This window comes from Lacerta agilis, chromosome 11, assembly GCF_009819535.1.
Source record: "Lacerta agilis isolate rLacAgi1 chromosome 11, rLacAgi1.pri, whole genome shotgun sequence".
In the NCBI taxonomy this organism is placed as follows: Eukaryota; Metazoa; Chordata; class Lepidosauria; order Squamata; family Lacertidae; genus Lacerta; species Lacerta agilis.
Genome location: NC_046322.1, coordinates 55212818 through 55235163, shown reverse-complemented (window position 1 = coordinate 55235163; position 22346 = coordinate 55212818). Strand labels below are relative to the sequence as shown.

General features: G+C 40.7%; 1 protein-coding gene across 8 annotated transcripts in view; it reads left to right on the top strand.

Annotated features, from left to right (window-relative positions):
* NTRK2 (neurotrophic receptor tyrosine kinase 2) overlaps positions 1-22346 on the top strand; it is a 178497-nt gene that overhangs the window by 16711 nt on the left and 139440 nt on the right. For all 8 annotated transcript variants that reach the window (XM_033163600.1, XM_033163598.1, XM_033163599.1 and 5 more), the window contains exons 2-5: positions 6265-6339; positions 7085-7156; positions 14682-14750; positions 22184-22335. In XM_033163600.1, the coding sequence (XP_033019491.1) occupies positions 22224-22335 (112 nt within the window). In that variant the 5' untranslated portion in view covers positions 6265-6339; positions 7085-7156; positions 14682-14750; positions 22184-22223. The remainder of the gene's footprint in view (positions 1-6264; positions 6340-7084; positions 7157-14681; positions 14751-22183; positions 22336-22346) is intronic.

Genomic DNA, 22346 nt, shown 5'->3' with positions numbered 1-22346 from the left:
AACCGAGGAGTGTTTTGTTGGGGAGGGCGAGAATGGGAGGTGGGGTGGAAAGTGTGTATTTGTAAATATGTTTTCCATAAAGGGGATTTATGGCAGTAGAGCTTGAGCCAAATTGCAGTATTATTTCTTTTTACCTAAGTAGTTAATGCTAGTGTGTGGTGGGTTTTTGAGTGTGCTGTTGCTGATCTGAATAGTGTGGAGCAACTTCAGTGTTGCTTGTACAGGACATGAACATCAAAAGGCTTGAGTAGACATATTCCGGCTATCAAACTGTTTTGAAGCATTGGAAAAGGCTATAAACATGCCATGTTAAATTTTTTAGAAGTGATTATTTACTTGGAACAAACTATGTTAAAGGGTCCAAAATCATGAAGTGTATTAATGTTATGAGTTTGTTGATATTCCTTAGCTTTTCCAAAATATTTGGGCTAAATGAAACTCCTTTTGCTTGTGGCTGTATGTGTCATAAGCTAGTTTTGGAAAGATTAATTATCAGTTCTAGTATTCAGAAATGTAACATCTTTTATAAAGAATAAGACACATGAGGAAAGTATTTTCTGGTGGGAATATATGAGTATTTAAATATATGTGCATATAAAAATGCAAGTTCGTTGTCTATTTTGGTTATATAATTGAACCTTCTGTATTTTGTAGTCTCATCTCTTTTAAAGTTTCTTACATACTGGACATTCAGTGTCCATAATATATTTCAGTGGCTCTAAGCAAGTTGTTTTTAAGGCTGTAGTAAGGTCCATGCAAGACCTCAGCCATCCAAGGCTATGTTCTGCATAATTGGCAAGCTAAGTTGGTCGGTTTGACAGGTTGGACTACGTGTTGCAGCTGGTGGGACCTCCATAATCTTTTGTAAGATCACTGCCCTATCCAGGCACCCAGTCATCGAGTTTCAAGTATTTGTCCCTATTTGTGGGCCTGCAAGACAGAATCTGGATTCTGTTTGTGTGCCATGCAACCCACTACCCAGTAGTACCGCTCTCTGAGCTGGTAGAGGTGGTCTCTGGTGTGTTGTTGGTCTCCCTCAGATGTCTTATGCAAAGGAGGATAGGAGTTTAAGGTATTTTAAGACCGTTGAGAACATTGTTCTTGCCCCCTGATATTTATTATTTTGCTATTTTGTAAGCTATTACATACCTTTCTTTGAATTTCAACATTTGTACTTTTCTATTTTATTGTCTTAACCGTATTTTTTAACTTCTCTGTGCTACTTTGGGGGTCTTTTGAAAATAAAAATGGCATACAAACATAGATTTCATCCTAAACTAATTTAGCTGATGAAAGGATTCTCTCTGTGTTTGTTTTGGGCTGAGAGAATACATACCAAATACATAGCCCTTGAACTTGCCAGATTGTAGTCTTGGGGATTTTAGCTAGGTTAAGATGGTAGTTGTTTTTTGAGCTGGGCTGAAATATCACAGAAAATAATTCTCTTGCTCCCCCCTCCAAGAATTAATTTTTAACCTCATGTGAATTGCTGTAGAATTTTAGCCCCACCATGCTCCCATCCCCAGTTTTGTTACCTGTGATTATTGTTTAATATTGTTACAGGAAACAATGGGCTCGAACTGTACTACTATCCAGCCACCCCATTGTTTGCTTCATCCACCATCACAAAAAGTAAAATAGTTACATTCTGTATTAACTGAGCTGTTTAAAAACAGTAATTTCCCTGTTCATCCCACAAAAAATTCTCTCCTACTCCAGCCCAAAAAACTGTTGAGAGAAGACTGCCTTCTCTCTGGAAAACATTCATCGAAACGGTGGATAATGGAAACTGTTTTTGTTTAGATCTAGACTGTTTCTTTTACCGTTATATTCCCTGTTTGGGTTCTGAGAGTATCCATGTGCAGATGCCAAATTTTACAACTAAATACAGTAATAGGAATGTGGAAGAGAAGAGTGGAAGCCTGGAGATAGGTACTGCATGTTGATAAGAAGAAGGCTGTCATTGAGGATCATTGTGGCTTTGCCTAAAGCAGGGGCGTAGGGTGTGGACCGCCCCATGTTCCATAATGGAGGGGGTGACAAATTATCAAGGAACAATTACTGCCCTACTAGGGTGGTTCATAATTTTTTTTTAAATCCCTGCTCCAAAGGTCTTATCTTACTATACTAGGGATTATATAGCTATATATGTAATTTCATGCATATTGGTTAATATCTTGACCCTCCTCCACCAAAATAGCTGTTTACTTGGCTGTTTTCCTATGTCGTGAAGGCTGAAATTTCAGTTCAGTGGAGCACTTACTGTTCCCAACCCTAACCCTGTGGAAAGCCATCTAATTAGACTTTAATTTGATTTTGAGAAGTTTTTAGGAGGTAATTTAATTGTTGTTTGATTTTATACCAATGTTATGTATCTGATGTTAGCCACCCTGAGCCCGACTTCGGCCGTGGAGGGCGGGATATAAATATAAGTTTTTTATTATTATTACTTTTTATTATTCCTTTGTAAGAAAGTATGAAATAACATAAAACCATTTTTGCGGGGGGGGGGATCAATGGGGGGGGTGACAAGAAATTTTTCACACCAGGTACCACCTGACCTTCCCACGCCTCTGGCCTAAAGACTAAAATAATTAGAAAGTGTACTTATCTTGTATGTCAGTTGTGATCCCCACACTCTGCTTAAGTTCTAGCAATGGGGCTGGATTGGGCTGGTTACAAAAGCTACAAAAGCTTTAGATCTCAGGGTTGTTGACATTTTCCTATGGCATACAAATGGAACATTGGAGCTTCCATAATCCGCTCATGTCTTAGAGTGATTTTCTTGTAAGGCTATTCAATTAAATAAAAGGAAAGCTATTTCTAAGAGCAGAACACACTACATTTCTCAAGATTGCCCTCAAAAAGGCATAGTAATGTTCGAGCTTTTAGGAATATTAATGTTTGATAAGTAACATCAAGGTAGAGTAGTTGTGAAAGAGGCAGAAATAGCCTTTAGCCAGAGCAGAGGTTTTGCTTCAAACCTCTGTCTGACTCAGAAGTCCGTGCACAGATCTGTACGTGTGGCTGGGATGGAGAGCACACATCAGTTGCCGTCATCCCTACCCCCAATTAACCCAGGTGATCTGCATTGTAGTCTGCAACACCTGGTGGAGTGAAGCAAAAGCAGTACAGTGCGTTGATACCAAAGTGCTCGCAAAGCAGACAGCTCTAAATTATTCAGGCAAGTGAACATTGCTCCAAACAGAGGCAAGTAATATACTCTGCATAGTTCAACTCTGCATAGTTACTATCCTCTGGCCCTTTGGGAGAATTCCTTCCTGAACACCACTCTGCTCCCTGTCAGTGATGATACTCTGAGCAGGAGGGCCAGCTTGAATAAAAATTTTCGGGGGGGGGGGGGAGCTAAGCCCCATCCCACAAAATTGATCACATGACCCCCCACACCATTTGAATGGCAATGCCCATCAACTTTGGGGAGGACTGGCCCCCTCAAATATTTTAGGGGGGGGTGAAGGGACCTTGGTCCCTAAGAGTTGCCTCTTACGAGCATGTGACAAAGTCTGTCCACTGAGAGTCACCCCAAACTTTACTGGGCACATTTCCAACAACATCCAGCTTCCAACAACATCCAGTTAGGCAGGGTGTGGGAATCAGTACTTGATCTCAGAAGATCATAGCAGTGAAGTGAAAGATTAAAATCTGTAAACAACCTAGCAAGATCCCCAAATCCTATCACTATATCAGTGTAATTCTTTGCTCCCATTCTGTTCTGTTCTAAAATGTTATTCCTCTAATAAGATTGAAGCCTTCAGACTTTCAGCTTGAAAAAATAAGCACAATTTTTATAGAAGTAGTCTTTTAATTTAAATACCTTCCTCCTATTATATCTTGTCTCCATTGTTATTTTACTACAGTCATTGTGTCATCGTTTAAATTTAAATAGATCAAATTCTCTTATTCGGTATTCATTGTAGAATTCTCTATTTGTTTAGATGGCCTACATTGTCTTGTGGCTTTTTGCCTTTTCAAAATAACATGTACTGTTATGCTTTGAATTTATTGGTTTTGAGCTCATCCTATTTGTTCTACATAGCAATTCTCCATATCTCTGTTATCCACAGGGTTTTCCAACATGCTCCTCCTTTCTATCCAAGATTCCCAATGAAAAGAGAATTAAAATAATAATTCCAAGATAAATCCATAAGCATCACCTTCTGGTTCTGAGTAGAAAGTTTAAATTGATGTGTGGTCCATCTTACAGTTCCTGCGTTAATATCTATTCTATTTGTAGATAATTTACATTTAAGGTAAACCAAGTGGGGTGCATTTCCTGGTCCACCCAGCAGAGGGCCACAGGCAAACACCCAAAGCAGTGATTGGTGTAAGCGTGTAAGGCTTCAAGCCATGGTTCTTTGTCCCATGCTGAATTTTATCTATCCAGTCTGCTCCCTGTTGGGAAAAGAGGCAAAGAAACAGCATGGAGGATGGTACCTGACAATGCTTGGAACATGTGGAGATTGCCTTTGGTGGGAATGTAGGGAGAGTGTACATAAGAAGGAGCTTGGTTTTTGTTTTTTTAATGTAAATAAATAGAAGAAAGAAGGTTCTTTAGTTGTTCTTGTTGTTGTTGAGTCTTGTCCGACTCTTCGTGACCCCATGGACCAGAGCACGCCAGGCACTCCTGTCTTCCACTGCCTCCCGCAGTTTGGTCAGACTCATGTTGGTAGCTTCGAGAACACTGTCCAACCATCTCATCCTCTGTCCTCCCCTTCTCCTTGTGCCCTCAATCTTTCCCAACATCAGGGTCTTTTCCAGGGAGTCTTCTCTTTTCATGAGGTGGCCAAAGTACTGGAGCCTCAGCTTCAGGTTCTGTCCTTCTAGTGAGCATTCAGGGCTGATTTCCTTCAGAATGGATAGGTTTGATCTTCTTGCAGTCCATGGCACTCTCAAGAGTCTCCTCCAGCACCATAATTCAAAAGCAACCTTAATTTAGCCTCTCATGAAACAACCTGATTTTGTAAACAGGTTTTGAACATTCAGTGTGAGATCCTTTGCCTAGCTTGAGGATAGAATTGCTCTAATGTGAACTGATGATCAACAAGGGGTTTATCCTTATTATCTCTAGTGTTGTTTCATGAGTTTTGCACTGTCTCTTAATGAGCACTAAAGGTTTAGATGAGTTTGCCTGTGATGGCTCGCAGGGGGGAGATTGTGAATAAACCTCTCCCGTAATTTCTATTTTATTTTATATTTATTTTTCTGTTGCTTTCCTGTTCATCCTCTGCTGTGCTGTCACTGTGATATGATGCACATGATACTGGGGTACTATGTGATGAAGACCAATGTATACCAACAGTGGCTGATGTTTGGACTTCTCAATAACCTTCATTCTAAGCAGGGTTTGAGGTCATTATTAGGCATGAATTTGGAGGGAAGATGCATGGTCATTGGAAGTGGTGGTAGATGTTTTTCCCTGAATCAAAGGCATGATGAAAACTTTAAATGTCTGGTCATTTAAAAATGGATCAGAACTAGCAGACAGTCAATAACTTGCATCAAATTTGTATAGATCAGTTTTTGTAATTTTACATTTTAATATTCCAGTCTAAATAATTTTTGTTTTAGTTTTGTCCCCACACTTTAAGGCTTGAGACCCCTCAGTTACTTACAGTGTCTCATTAAGGTTGAGCTCAATTACTTCTCATCAGATCTCTGTTGCACACATTGTCCATTTAACTCACAGTGTCAAATTATAATCCAAGCTTGGTAGCCAAGCATTCTGTGTTTGTGTTTTACTCAGGGTGTGATGTGATAGACATACAGAGTTCATTAGGACTAAGATCATTAGACTTTGCTAGTTATCTATTCTGCTTCTTTGGAGGAAATACAGTAATCAACCTAGAAAGGAGTAAGTGAAATCCATTGTGGTATAATGGATTGAGTGCCAGAACAGGACCTCTTGAAACCGTATGCTTGTATTCTTCTATCTCATGATGCTTGTTTACAAGAGTGCTCCTGCAAGCCTGTAGCCCTATTTGAGTGTTAGTAGTTCATGAAATTACCAGTGTGTGAGGGAAAGGACAGGGGTGTGCCAGTCTGCCCTGTCCCTGCTGCTGTATCTACTGAGGCCACCTCTGGCCCTGCTGCCAGGGTTCTAAATCATATAGGGAGCCTATGCATGTGTAGCAGGCCCCCAACTCTAGACCTTCCCAACAAGACCTTCCCCACTACAACAATGCATCAACAGCCTTCTTAACTGGCATATCTCTCTCTCTCTCTCTCTCTCTCTCTCTTAAATAGATACATTGCAAACCAACGGAAATTAGAAAGCATAAATGAAAGTGATGTCAGAAGCTACGTTGGATTAAGAAATTTGTGAGTATATCATTTTTCATATTTATTATTATAAACCACGTGTCTTTGTCCATTGTTGTATATGCTCTGTAGGGGCTTAGATATTTGGATATCCCTGTTTGTTTTAATGAAAATAACAACTTTGCAAATGAAAAGAATATATGTCCTCTCCATTGCACATGGAAGCTCTCACATGCACCGTGGATGGTTTAATAAGAGCAGTAGTGCTTAATAATCTTTAGAATCGCAATACTGTGTGCCCTCCAGATATTTTGAACTACAATGCCCATTATTTCTGAGCATTGGCCATGTGAGCCTGATGAGAGTTGTAGTCCAAAACATCTGGAAGAGACCAGGTTGGCCATGGCTGCATTAGATGTGCTGTGGTTACTGGACCAATATAAATAATCATGAAATACCTTGAGCTATTAAGGTAAAAGATAAAGGACCCCTGGACGGTTAAGTCCAGTCAAAGGTGACTATGGGGTGTGGCACTCATCTAACTTCAAGCCGAGGGACCTGGCATTTGTACACAGACAGCTTTCTGGGTCATGTGGCCAGCACTTCTGGCGCAGTGGAACACCGTGATGTAGGCCAGAGCACACCGAAACACCGTTTACCTTCCCGCCGCAGTGGTACCTATTTATCTACTTGCACTGGCATGCTTTCGAATTGCTGGTTGGCATAAGCTTGAACTATTATGCAGCATTAAAGAAGGATGAAAGATCACTTGACAATTCTAACTTGCATTCGTATTTTTTGTCAGAACTGTGGTGAATTCAGGTTTGAAGTTTGTCTCAACCAAAGCTTTCCTGAAAAATCCCAGCCTGCATTACATGTAAGTAAAAACTCACTTAATGGTTCCAGAATACGCAAAGCTTTATCATACATCATTACCTTATTTGCAATCCATGTGAAGGAAATTAAAGGGATGCTACTTAAAAATAACAAGTGGTGACCTGCCCCAAAGTATTGCAGTGTGTCATTGGTGCTTCAAGGCTCCTGATCAAGGTTCACACCAACCTGGAACAAACATTTTTTGTGGCTTGCAGAGGTGTTCACGTGTCTGTTCCCATGTGTGTAGATTTCAGGAGAGGGAAAAGAAAATGACATATTTCTCATTCCCTCAAAGCCTTTCCTGGCTGTTCTAAATGACAGGTTTGTGAGAAGTGGAAAGTTTTTTAACCTTAATCCTGGTCCTGACGCTAATGTGTCCTGTTATGGCTTCAAGCTGGCTAATCCATGGCTCTCCCCTTTACTTTATTATTTTTCCTCTGACACCTTTGAAAGCATTGAGCATTGTTGGACCATTTTAGAACTACCTTAATTTCCTTTTTCATTAATGCACTACTTACATTTTTCTGCATGCAGAAGTATGCAGAAAACACTATATTGTTTGTGGTTGGCCCTGTTTTGCTACCATACTGATGGCAGTGGGTTGTTCAAGTTCAGTTTAGAAAGAATAATAAATAGAAAACATCTAGATATATGTGGTTATATGTTGGAAGTCTGTTTTAAGTAAAGAAGTGGTTGCTGGTTTTGCTTTTAATTCTGGATTGTTAACAGTTTGTGATACAGTATAATGACTAAAGAGCCATGGATTTCAAACTTGGAATCTAAGGGAAGAAAAGTATTAGATACCAATGACCTGCTGATTGCCACTTTGCAAATTCCATGTTTTATATTTACACATTAAAAATACCATGTATGCCTGTGAGACACACAGCACCTGAGCTAGCAGCAGAATGCTGATGGAGATAGCCATTTAAATGCGTGTGCATGTTTGTATATTGTCAAAAGCAGTATACTGCAGATATACGGCATGTACACTTGAATGCACACTCTAATGTATCTGAAAAATGCTTGTGATACAGCAAGTGATATGCCTGTGGATATTCACTGGACTGGGATATATATGTTATACAACAACAATACTTTATTGCGGTCCAAAGACCCACAAAACAATTTCAAAACTAAATACAGTTAAAACAACCAGACAGACAGATGGAAGAAACCAAGGCAGTCATTTTGTTTTATCTAGGGCATAATGATCTTTGTTTCTTATAACCTCTGAAAGAAACTTTGCCATGGCCAGTGTAATATCATTTGCCCTGTCTTCCAAAAGATATTTAATATGGGAGGCTTCCGGCAAATTTGCAAGTAAGGATTTGGTCAGTTGATCCCTTGCTTGCCCATATTGCCCAGAATGCAGTAGGATATACTTCATACCATCGACGTCCTGGGAACATAAACAAAGCCTATTCTGACGGGGGATGCCTCTCAGTCTGCCATTTAGAACTGCCGAGGGAAATACATTTAGTCTGGCTTTGGTAAATAAACACTGATAGGTAGTTACAGACAAATTCCTAAGGTATGAGGATATCTGAAAGTCGTACCCGTATTGGATTCCAGCTGCAACTGGGTTACAAATTACATAAGATCGGGATTGCAGGTTGCTGTGTGAGCTGTCCCAAAGCCTTTGCCTCAGGGATTCAAGGGCAGTGTCGTAACCCAGATGATATTAGAGGGATGATGGCAGTCCAATCGGGGTGGCTTTTCTGGCCATAGTTTTCAGCCACGGGCTGACAAATTTCTCGTTGGTTAAATGTACTAACAATCCCTTCCCCAGGCCAAATACTGAGATCTTGAGCCAGTATCCCAAGGCAGCCCACCATGCTTTGGTGGAGAGGGGGCATTCACCTGTTTCCAGAAATAGAATTGAATTTGGGACACAGTTTGGGACCTGTAATAGGGACCAAAGAAACTTTGCCCGGGACCCGTCTAACTTAGGAAATGAACCATTGTACCAGACATTTGAAGCATAGAGAAGTTGGGAAACAGATTTTGCATTAAAAACCCTTATGGCTGATGGAACATAATGGCCTCCCGTTGTAAAAAATAATTGGAGTATAGCGAGTTTGCTTATCTCCGCCTTTCGATAAGCGTTCTGCCTGTGGCAGTACCAGGACTTTGATGAAATAAGAGCCCTAAATACCAGAAGCATTTGGATTTATGTTATGCAGCTACATGTTCTGTTGAAAGATGCGGCTTCTTGAGTTTTGCCCATGAAACTTACCGCATAGACCATATTGGGATGTCATGCTAAACCACGATTGGCTTGTTTCAAACAAATCATGTTTAACACGAATGGCAACTTGTTGCTTCAGATGACATGATGAGCTGTTGGTTAAGCCAGGGGTGGGGAAGCTCAGGCCTAGGGGCCACATGTGGTTTCTGCACGCCCCTCTGTCTGGCCCGTGGGACTTTTCTCAGGCCACACACCCTCCCCCCCCAGGCCACATCAACCCTGCTTTTCTTCCTTGAGAGTTTCTGCCTTGCTGAAATGTGTTCTTGAGCTCTGATATTGCCTCTTTGTTCCTTGGATGGAGTATATAGAGCAGGGGTAGGCAACCTAAGGCCCATGCTCCACAAGCGGCCCACAGGGGTTGTTTAACCGGCCCACGAGCTGCCCCTGAACCCAGCTGCCCGCTCGGCAAGTCCCTGCATGCTGCAGTAAACCGGCGCGGCTCGGGGACTCGCTTTCGTGGCACCGGAAATCGTGTCTGCTGGTGTGAACCGGTCCAGGCGAGGAAAACCTTGCTGACCCCTGATAAAGAGGAATGTGTGTAGAACATAACCTACTGTACCAAAGGTTTCATTTACACTGGATGCTCTGCCCACTTTTGCGTTTGACCCTGTCCCTCACCAGCATGTGGGCACCACAAAGTAGTGTGGCCCTTGGACTGAAAGAGGTTTCCCATCCTTGGGTTAAGCAAAAAAGAAAAAAAGGGGGGGGGGCAAAAGCTTTTTAAGTCCTCGTGACCACACTGGAGGAAGAGTGGAGAGAAGGCTTGCTGTGGCCTATTCTAGTCAATCGGAATAATCGTTTACCATAGCCTTCCTCAGCCCTGGGTCCATCAGGTGGCATTGGACTACAGCTCCCATAATCTCAGACAATTGGCCATTCGATCTGGGAATGATGGGAGTTGTGGACCAACAATGGCTGAGGAACCCAGGTTGGGCAAGACTGGTTTTGCGTGGCATTCAGACAGAGTCATTATTCATTTTCATATTAAGCTTAAAAAAACCAAAACACCCCCCCCCCACTGCATATCCTTGAGTCTCATTAACATTGGTGGCAAAAATCCAAGTGATTTCATAGGGAGTAATGTTTGCTTTTTCTACTGAAGTTTAAATCATCAGAGTGACAGCATACATTTATGCATTTTGCTGTTTCTTGTCTTATAACAATTGGTGCACATCTAGGATTTGGAAACCATTTTTGTTTTTGTTTTTTGGCAGACATTTTAATGAAGATTGATATAACTGCATGAACTTTCCAACTAAGAAAACTATTTTGGCTTTAATTATGTCACAGGAGGACCCTTTCAACTCCTTTTAAAATCCCTTTTTAAAAATAAACTGATTCCCAACAGTATTTCATGTGAAAATACTAATGATAGCAGCAAGCACTTAAAGCAACTGCAGTAGCGTCAGATGCTAAAGAATACATTTTGTCTCTTCCCCAGATGAAATTTGTATAGCCAAAATGCTTTCCTTTAGCTTGATTATTTGAAATCAGTAATAATGTAAACAAAGGGAAATAAACGTTAAATGTTATTGTTTTGAAATGTAAAGTCAGTGAGAATGCCAGAACTGAATCAATGATGCTGTAAGTTACATTTAAGCAATATCTACTGGAATGTTCATTTTCCTTTGTTTACATTATTACTGATTTCAAATAATCAAGCCATTGAACAGCACTGTTTTAGCAAAGTCACCTGTTTGTAAACTCAGCAGTCAAAATCATTAATACTGTACTTGTTTCCATGCTGTATACACAGTCACTGTGCATTTAAGTGCCTGAATAAGTATTGTGCTGTATGTGCTATTCAAAACTTTGGGGCATTGATGCTCAGTGCATGCAAGTATATGCTAGGGACACTGGAGGGATTCAGTTCATTCTGTATTTTAAAGTGAACCAACCAAATTCGCATTTTCCAGATCACGAATTGCAAACTCTGCTGTGAGGGAGAACATTTTCCAGTGATTTATTTTCTGTTTTGTATGTTCATTAGTAATGATGAATGGATGCTTGTTGCAAATAAATATTGGGCAAGTTTGGAAGTTTCAGAGTTTTGAGCTTTGTTTACTAAATATGAGTAAACATACTAAATTGGTTACTTTGGGTTGTTTTGCTCTTTTCTAAATTTTGCAATAATTTTTTTAGCTCACAAACATGTCAAATGTGTACAAAAATGCATGTTCTACTGTAAAAATCGCCCCCAAATGCTTATGCTTTAAAGTCCTTTTTAAAAAGAATGCAATCAACTTTTCATTCAAGTTGATGGTGATGCTTTAAAGTCCTTTTTAAAAAGAATGCAATCAACTTTTCATTCAAGTTGATTAGAATGATTAGTGGTAGTAGATTGATGTGGAAATGAGATTTAATGGACTCATGCAAAATTGTCATGGACCCAGAAATATGACACAGATTCATCCATCCCTAGTGTACACACAGATCAAGATTTTCTGTGTTGTTACTCCAACTGTGTAGTAACTGATGTGCTATAGCCTGGCACATTTCTCAGTTACATAAAATGGTGAAAAGCAGCACAAGTAGGAACAGTGTAAAATGAAGTCTTGATTGACTCCCTTGCTGAAAGAATCAGGGCTTGCCTAATATACTTATTAAAGCTGCACATTGTAATAAAGTAGGCAAACACCTGATTCACCCTCAACTATGGGTGAGGAACCAGTGACCATCAAGTTGTTGATAGACCCCCCAACTCCATACAGCCCCAGTGAGTGTTGCCAGTAGTCAAGAATGATGAGAGTTGTAAACTAGTGTGATGTAGTGGTTAGAGCAGGGGACCCCAAACTAAGGCCCGGGGGCTGGATGCAGCCCATCACCTTCTAAATGCGGCCCGCTGGTGGTCTGGGAATCAGCACGTTTTTACATGAGTAGAATGTGTGCTCTTATTTAAAATGCATCTCTGTTATTTGTTATTTGTGGGGCCTGCCTGGTGTTTTTACATGAGTAGAATGTGTGCTTATATTTAAAAAGCATCTCTGGGTTTTTTGTCTGAGGGACACTGGACACCTGCTGAAAAAGTTTGCTGTTCCCGGGGGTTAGAGTGTCGGACTAGGACCTGAGAGATCAGGGTTCGAATCCCTACTCAGCCATGAGGCTATTGGGCCAGGCACTGCCTCTCAGCCTAACCTACCTCATGGGGTTGTTGTGGGGATTAATTAAGAAAGAGGAGAACCCTGTATACAACAAATAGGTGCAGCTCCTAGTTCAATGCAGTTAATTGCAAGTAGAATCGAAAGCATCTGATCTTCACTCAGGCAGAAGGCAGAGAGAGGAAGTGAGAGTACATGGTCTTGAGGCTCATAGCTATTATACTACCAACCTTACTGTATGCCTGTGAAACATGGACCACTTACAAACGCCATCTCCAACTTTTCAAAAGATTCCACCAATGGTGTCTCCAAAAAATCTTGCACATCACTTGGGAAGACAGGCGAACTAATATCAGTGTACTGGATGAAGCAAAGATCACCAGTGTTGAAGCAATGATTCTTCAACATCAACTTCGTTGGACTAGTCATGTTGTACGGATGCCTGATTATCGTCTTCCAAAGCAACTACTCTATTCCAAACTTAAAAATGGAAAACATAATGCTGGTGGTCAACAAAAGAGTTTTAAAGACTGTCTCAAGGCAAATCTAAAAAAATGTAGTATAAACACCGACAACTGGGAAACACTGGCCTGCAAGCGCTCCAGTTGGAGAACAGCCTTTACCAAAGGTGTCATGGACTTAGAAAACACTCAGACTCAGAACGCAAGAGAGAAACGTGCTAAGAGGAAGGCACGCTTGGCAAATCCACACCATGATCAGCTCCCGCCCAGAAACCAATGTCCCCACTGTGGAAAGACGTGTGGGTCCAGAATTGGCCTCTACAGTCACTTATGGACTCATTGTTAAAACCGTGTTTATGGAAGACAATCTTACTCGGCTACGAGTGATCACCGAAAAAGAAGAAGAAGTAGAAGAAGAAGAAGAAGAAGAAGAAGAAGAAGAAGAAGACGATAATAATAATAATAATAATAATAATAATAATAATAATAATACAAAAAGATAGTTCAGCATTGTAAACCAGACCAATATCTCCTTGGGACTATTCCAAGATTTTTTCTTCACTGCCCTAGGTGAATTTAATTCCCCCATCGTGTGTCCTAAGCAGCATATTAATAGCACTTTAATGATCAGGAGTTGACTGTGCCACTACGACTATTTTTTGTTTTAATTTTTGATGACTGTGCCTTCCTTACTCCCTCTCTTTGGAGTGCTTCAGCTTCAGGTGCTGTGCAGTGTATCTTCATATCTCTTACTTCAGCCAGATGTGCACTCAACTGGAATGGAGGTTGTGGGGAGGCAAAAATGGCAATTCATGGCAGCTTCTACACTTGTTCCCAGCCCTTAAAAAAAGGTTCCAGGTCTGCAGAGATTTGTAGTCTGAATGGGAACGTAGATGACAGGGACCACTACAGCATCTACTAAGCCTTTCCCTTGCTCACTGGGCACATTTTATTTTATTTTATTCTATTTTATTCTATTTTTCCTCCTTTGTCTCTTCTTCAGTGAAGGTGTGCCCACACCCACAGCACAGATGACCATGTGAACATAATCTAGAGCAAAATTGCCTCTGATCTTCAATCTAGTAGAAGACATTAAAGCTCATTATAGTATGACGCCCTGAATGCTTAATTGACGTGAAAGGCCTAATGGCTGTATTTTGCCATTTTTCCTGTGATCTTTCATGCAGTTTCTAAAGGATATATAAAAAGCTTATGAAACTTCTTTTATGGCATGTGCTCAGGGTTTAGGTAAGTACAGTTTTCAATGAAGGATCAAAGAATACATGGTAAACATGTATATTGCTTATGAATAAGTTGAGCATGTAGTCAACATCTGAGAATGTCTTTGGAGTAAAACTTAATCCACATTTTTCCTCTACATGAATAGACCTGTTTAAAGGTGCACATTGTGATGAATCTGAAGAAGTATCTGAAGAAGTGTGCATGCACACGAAAGCTCATACCAAGAACAAACTTAGTTGGTCTCTAAGGTGCTACTGGAAGGAATTTTTTATTTTATTTTATTGTGGTGAATGTTTGCCTTTGTGTTGTGTCTCATCTTCAAGTAAGAGTACGGTCCATATCTGTTTTATAGGCCATCACCCAATAAAAAAAAACCCTGAAAGTTGGTAGCTATACCAGGACTTACAGTATATTGCAAGATTTTTGTTTCAGATTGTTTCTTACTTTTAATACTGACATTCTGTTTCTTTACAGTAACTTATCTGGAAACAAGTTTTCAAGTTTGTCCAGAAAGTCTTTCCGCCATCTGAATTTGACTGATCTGTAAGTAATTGTTTTGTTTTGATTCTTAAATGTTGAGGGTTGGTTATTGTAGTAGTTACCGTTATCATCACCATCCAGCCCAAGCCTACTTCACAGGGTTCTTGTGAGGATAAAATGGAGAGTGTTGAAAGTTTGTGTGCCGCCTTGAACTCCTTGAAGGGAAGGTGGGATATAAATGTAATAATAAATAAAAATAACCATTATCCAGTTTTTAATGGACATGGAATATATCAAGGAAATACTTATGGGTTTAAAGGTAAAGGGACCCCTGACCGTTAGGTCCAGTCACAGACAACTCTGGGGTTGCAGCGCTCATCTCACTTTACTGGCTGAGGGAGCCGGTGTACAGCTTCCGGGTCATGTGGTCAGCATGAGTAAGCCGCTTCTGATGAACCAGGGCAGCACATGGAAATGCCGGAGCAGTACCTATTTATCTACTTGCACTTTGACGTGCTTTCAAACTGCTAGGTTGGCAGGAGCTGGGACTGAACAACGGGAGTTCACCCCGTTGCGGGGTTTCGAACCGCCGACCTTCTGATCAGCAGGCCCTAGGCTCTGTGGTTTAACCCACAGCGCCACCTCTGTCCCTTATGGGATTAAGAAAAGGTAAATTTTACTTTGCACAGGCCTAAATACATTTGTGTGTTCTAGTGAATCAGATGGGTTGGTCTCCAAATTCCACATGTTTTGTCTCCATACTCCACAAGCTGTTACTGGGAATGTTTGGGGACTGTGGTGGTAAACAATATGGGATAGATACATGTGATGAGCACAATACAGACAAACAACTCACTTCATCACATGGAGACGATTTAAAGAGGCTTCCATGCAATCACTGTACTGTGAAAAGGACTCCTAGGCTAGAACTCTTTAATAGGGGCTCTTCTCTCTCCCCCTCAAACCACAGAATCCACACTGCAGATCAATTTACTTTTGAAACACTGGAGAATTGCAGTGGGAGTAAACTGTGCACTATGGGAAGCCCTTGAGTAAGCCTAGCATCACATGACCCTTTGACCTGATGAGAATTACTGAACCCTTGGTGAAGCAGCAGACTTAATTGCTTCACCTAATTAAAGTTTTTGAGTTACTGGGGCAGTACAGTATCACAAAACTTGTAAAAGTGAATCAAGTGATACTTGAGCTGTGCTTATGAAGAAGCAGTCAGTAGGTGACATACCATGGTCATGGTAATTCACATCCTGTTGCTCTAAAACGTTTCTGTGTGAATTGGACCTTTTGTTATTTTGTCTTTGTCCTGCTCTTTTGAGACTTTCTTCACATCTTTATTGCACTTGTCTTTCTGGTGAAGTTGTACAGTAAAAGAAAATTTTGTTGTTTTATTCATTTGATAGAGAAGAAGTAAACTATGACTATCTGGGGGATTTAAAAACTGGATTTGTGTTTGATTTTATTTCCTGCTGCTTCTTAGACTTGTCTGAAGGCACATTATCTTACCTGGACTCATTGTGTTGAAACCAGTGTTAATTCTACTCAGAGGAAACCTATTGAAATTAATTGGACACATGTAACTTAGGTTCATTCATTTCAGAGGGTCTGCTGTGAGTAGAATTTTGATGAATTCAACTCATTAGCTGTAATACCAGTAAATACATATTTTAAAATATTTGTTACATATTCCTTTTTAGGGAAGCCATATCATTTACTGGTTTTAGAAGTTCCCAAGGAGATCCTAATCTTAGTTAGGTCCCATGCTATGTGCAGGTATGGACATTTGATACTATGTGCAGGTATGGAAAATATACTATGGCTTTAGAGAGCAATGTGATTATAGTTCAAGAGGCAGCATTAGTTTGCATATTTTTGTAAAGCAGCTGGGTGAGAAAGATTATTGTTTTAGGAAATAGAGTGGCCATGTTTGGTCGATTATATCTCAGCAAGCTGAGATAAGAAGAAGCCTTTTGAATGTGTGAGCAGCTCCTTTGCTCCATTGAGTATTTCCGCTAATCCAACCTCTATAGTAAAGATTGTACTATTCAGTTGAATGTGATACTTTTTTGTCAGCTCATATTAATGTACGTTGCTGACATAAACAGCCTAATGATGGCATTTTATAATGCTCCTTTTGATCTTTCATCTGGGTGCACATAGACTCTCAAAGGTTTAAAGAACTTGTGTTAGCACTGGCCAGGATTTAAGTGAGTTCAGTTTTCAATTTGTGATTAAAAGATGACATGAGGAGCACCCACTTTGCTCATGGCTAAATTGAGCATATAATTGAGATTATAAAAGTTGGCTTGATAGTGGAATCTGCCTCATATATCTGTAGGTGCCAGGTGGGGCATCCAGTTACAAAACTTGATTCTTCTGTGCAATGAAAGTGAGATATGAAATTACTCTTACAGAGGAAAATAATCCAATCTCCTGCACTGACTGTCCTTTGACTTCTCTGTAATCAAACAAATACTTTGTTTTAGATGTCATGGTAGACATGAGTTGAGAGAGGTTTTAAAAGGCCATAGCTTTAAGTACATTTTAAGAGATTGAATTTGTTGATTATAAGGTATTTGGATGCTATAACAATAAGTCAATCTAATAGAGATTTGAGGGGAGATGGGAAGTTATTGGTATAACAAGGGTAGAGAACGTATTATAAAATGTAACAATAAATGGGTAGCAGTAATCTGAAAGAAATATTACTGTTAAAAGAGAAGGAAATAAGGAACAATGTACCACATTTGATGTTTACTGAGCAAAGGGTAGGGAGCTGATAATTCAGATTTAGGAGTTGGGTAAGTCTGGGTTGTGCTGCTATATTGAAGACACAGGAAATGTTTCTGAATGGCCCATTAAATCTCCCTGGGGAGCTAGTTTATAATCTGACAAGCACAGCCTTGTAAACAAAGGTTAAAAAGGTAAAGGGACCCCTGACCATTAAGTCCATTTGTGTCCGACTCTGGGGTTGCGGCGCTCATCTCGCCTTACTGGCCGAGGGAGCCGGCATACAGCTTCCGGGTCATGTGGCCAGCATGACTAAGCCGCTTCTGGCGAACCAGAGCAGCACACGAAAACGCCGTTTACCTTCCCGCTGGAGTGGTACCTATTTATCTACTTGCACTTTGACATGCTTTCGAATTGCTAGGTGGGCAGGAGCAGGGACCGAGCAACGGGAGCTGACCCCGTTGCGGGGATTCGAACCGCTGACCTTCTGATCAGCAAGCCCTAGGCTCTGTGGTTTAACCCACAGCGCCATCCGCATCCCTAAACAAAGGTTACTAGCCTGCAATTTTTCTTTTACTAGCCTGTTGTGGCTGGCAGAGGAGGGTAAAGAAATGTAAAGGCTCCTGCAGTAGCCTTTACATTTCTTTGCATGGACGATGTAGCTTCTCTCCTCTTGCAGCATGCTTGGTTTCTTCGTTGGGCACAGAGGAAGGATGGAGTCTTCCATCACCCTTCTGCTGGCCTGTTTATGCGCCTGCATGCAATTCCATGTGTTTACCTAAATGTAATAATAATAATAATAATAATAATAGTAATAATTTTTATTTATACCCCACGCTTCCCGGTTTAAAAACCGGGCTCAGGACGGCTAACAGCAAATATAAAACATTGATTAAAATGTGACTTAAAAGCAGCATAAAATACAACATAAAATGCCCCATCAATTTCAATAAAATTCAAAAATGCAGGGGTCATTTTTTTGGGGGGGGGGATGATCACCAGGGCTAACTGGCCAAGTTGGTCCTATTAGGGCCAGCAAGGAGACCAGGGAAGAATTTAAATGTGGGGTCCCAGAAAGGTTTTTTTATAGAAGAGGAAAGGGAAAAGGGAGGATCAGGCTAATTCAAATTGAAGGCCAGGCAGAATAGCTCTGTCTTACAGGCCCTGCGGAAGGAGATCAAGTCCTGCAAGGCCCTAGTCTCGTGGGACAGAGCATTCCACCAGGTCGGAGCTGTCACTGAAAAAGCCCTGGCCCTGGTGGAGGATAGGCTGGCTTCCTTAAGGCCTGGGACCTTTAAGCTATTATTATTCGTGGACCTTAGGGTCCTCCGTGGGACATGCCAGGAGAGGCAGTCCCGTAAGTATAGTGTTTAAAAGGCTAGGCCAGTATGTACAGTGGGGATTTAAAGACTTTAAAGTTATAAGAAATTCAGATAAAAGTTAAAATAAACATGAAGCCACGAATCAGCATAAAATAAGTATACTTGGAATAGGGAGGGGCGACAAATCCCTAATTACTATGCATATGCTTTCATCTCTGTGTCCACCTGATTCCTGCTGGGTATAAATTAAGTACTGTATTATGGAAGTGTGATGATGATTATTAAGCAGTTGCCAAGTCCTTCTTTCGGTGTCTCCTCCAATACTCCTGGATTAGACCTGGGCAAAGCTTTAGTTTGGCAGTGTTGCAGTGTCATGACAGGAAAGTGTGAATGCTATCTTGAGGTTATGGGAATTTGGCACCTACTGAGTTGCCTGAGTGCAGATAACTGTTGCAGTTATGCTGTTGAAAGGCTGACTCATGGATACTTTTTTCCTTTTGTATTTCCGTGCTCAGACCTTTAACCTTTCCCAAATAATTTCACACAAGACTCAAATACTTGGTTTGGTTTTTGGCAGAATTTAGGCCACAACTTTATTGATTACAACCAAGTGAGTGGTTGCATAGGTTCTGGTTCGACTATCTCCCTGCACCCATGCAGGCAGCCCTGTCCCAGAGCCACGTTCATGGGACAGACAAGGATGAACACCAGGGACAGCTGCTGGAAGGTTCGCCAATCAGCCGTTCTGATGTCCCCTGGAATCAGCCACTGGCCGGACCCCTTTCGGGACCGACAAACCATTGAGTCCTTGGATTCCTGTACCGGAATATCCTGCATTTCCATAGGCATGGCCACATCACGTGCCACGCCTATCATCTGAACCAGAGCCTATCTGCAACTTAAAAGTTGTGACTATTTGCTACGCAGCAGGCGAAACCCAAATGGCACCAGCCAATCAGCCAAGTGGGGAAAATTCCTACCGTGCCCCTGTCCCAATGTTAGACAACACACGACGGCATAGCAAGGTCAACTCAAGCCCTAAATACAGGGAGTGATGGGTGGGTGTTCCGATGCGTTAGGCCCCAAAGAGGAAGCCTCTCATGGGCTTAAATAGGTCCCACGTTGCTGCATTTTACGACGCCCCATTGGCCAGATTTCACCCCAGCAACACGGGACCGACCTATCAGGGGTTGTAGCCTTGCTTTTCAATTACCCCCACAACACTGGGTCGGGTTGCATGTCTCATTGCAACACGTGCCCTCCTTTAATGGAGGACTCAATTTGCTAGCTAAAGGCTACCATCCATATGCATGGTTAATTAACATGTACTCTCTGTAGCTGTAAACCCAGATTTGCCACCAACAGTTTAGCTAGCCGGTAGAGATACACATGCCAAGGAATCAGAATTGGCTGCAACTTCTTGTCTAGTGGTTAGTTGGTGACCAATTGATATGTTTATGTTCCGAAGGCACTGTTTACATTTCAAGGGAAGCCTCAATTTATGCCAATGGAAAATTTAAATGAAATCTAAAGCTCCAGAGAGACATTTTTTGTTAGGACCATGGCAGGCAGAGAGACAGAGGGAAAGAGATTGAAACTTCCTCTCCCTCCCCCTCTCCAGTCCCGAGGCTCTTTGGGCTTCGCTTCTGACTGCTATTCACATAACAAAAGTAAAAACAAACCATGTATGTAAATTGTACTCAGTTTATCCCTCAGATGCCAGAAATTCAGCATTCCATTTTGTGAGAGAGGGGACACTGGGAAGACCAGAGCAGCTCCCAGCCTTCTCCACTGCCCCATGTTAAAGGAGAATTAAGGTGGGATGTGAGTCTGTTTGGTACAGTTGTCTCTTTTTATTGCAAATCCCATCCTCTCCCTCTGTACTGTCTCCCACGCACCGCTGGAAGAAATCCAGTGCTGACCCAAACCACAAGGTTTGTAGGAGTGGGGTCTTAACTTTTTCAGTCTGTTAGCGAGAATTTGTCAAATCTGTAGAACAGTCTGTTTTGATCGGAATTATCTACTTTGGCTTGGGTCCAGTCCAAATCAAGAGCTTTGGAAACATCTGAACTGTTATGAACATTCTGCTGAGATTGCATTGGCGAAAAGGATTTTGAAGATCGTGGTCAAATCAAATATAACTCCTGTAGATTATTATAATTAGTGCTGGTTTGTTTCTTCTTCTAATGAAATGTCTTTGGCGGATCAAGCGGCACATAAAAAATTATCCTCGTGAAACATAGGTATGCTTTTATGAGCAAAGTTGAGATAATGTTCCGTTCCTGAGCCAGACATCTGGATGTTCTGTGTTATGTTTGTCTCCAGCATCTTTGCACTTAGCACTGATGTGTGGCTTTCATGTGTGTTTTAATTATAATAGTTCTGCAAAGCTTTCATTTGAATTCCTCAATATGCGCTTACATGCTTGGAGTATGCAGTTCAGCTTTTGTTTGTTATTACTCTTTGATATTAGTTAAACACTTTTTGCGTCATTGCCTAGAGATCTACAGATTATTTCTTTTTAGAATAATTGCATCACTTACTTTGAATACATTTCTTTGGTGCTTCACCATAAGGAGAGCTAACTTTACCCCAGAATATTAAAAGCATTTTAAAATTTACTTTCTCCAGAAATAATACTGGAAATCAGATACGGTTCATATTCCCGGTCCATAATATTTTTGTCGAAATATATGGAATTGTTCAATAGGTTGATTCTGTGCTTAGCACAGCTCAAACTAATGGTAGAACACTACTGAAGTCAGTGGAATCACATCTCTTTCCTCCAGTTCAAGACCTGGTCTTTGGGCTGAAACATTTAGTCTATTCATCAGTTGGATTAATATGTTAGAAAACATTTGATTAAAAAATGTGTCCCTAATTAATTGGGAGTTTTAGAAAATTGCCATTTTTTTTAAAGATACATGTATGTATGTATGTATGTATGTATAAATAAATAAATAAATAAATAAATATGTATGTATGATATTGACAGTATCAGGTGCCATGTTAGAAGAAGTATTCCTTTCCTCTCTCACATACATGCTACAAGACTTGTATGAATATTGTCTTATTCATATACAGATTGTATTGATTAATAGATTGAAATTAATGGGCTTATGCACAGTGCACATAGGTCCAATTTCACATCCTTGCATTTAGGTATGTTAAAGTTGGAGTAATCATGCCAGGTGGGAGTGGGAAAGAGCTATGTTATTGCTGTCCATCATGGAGCAGATCAAAGACAGGTAACATTCAGTCCAGCCTTAACTACTTCTTAATTAGGTGACAGTCCTGCCTGGTCTCATATTAAACTTTAATTTGGAGCAACTTTTTTAAAAAAATGCATTTGTACTTACTGTTTTGTATATTATTAATTAGTTTTGGAAAAGAAAACCATATTTCCTGTCTTTTTTTTAATCTTTGTAGGATTTTGGATGGCAATCCATTCAAGTGTAACTGTGACATTATGTGGATCAAGATATTTCAAGAGACCAAGTTTCCAAAAACTCAGGATTTTTACTGTATGAATGACTTCAACCAGAACATATCTCTGAGGGAGAAGCCAGTCAAAAACTGTGGTAATGCACTT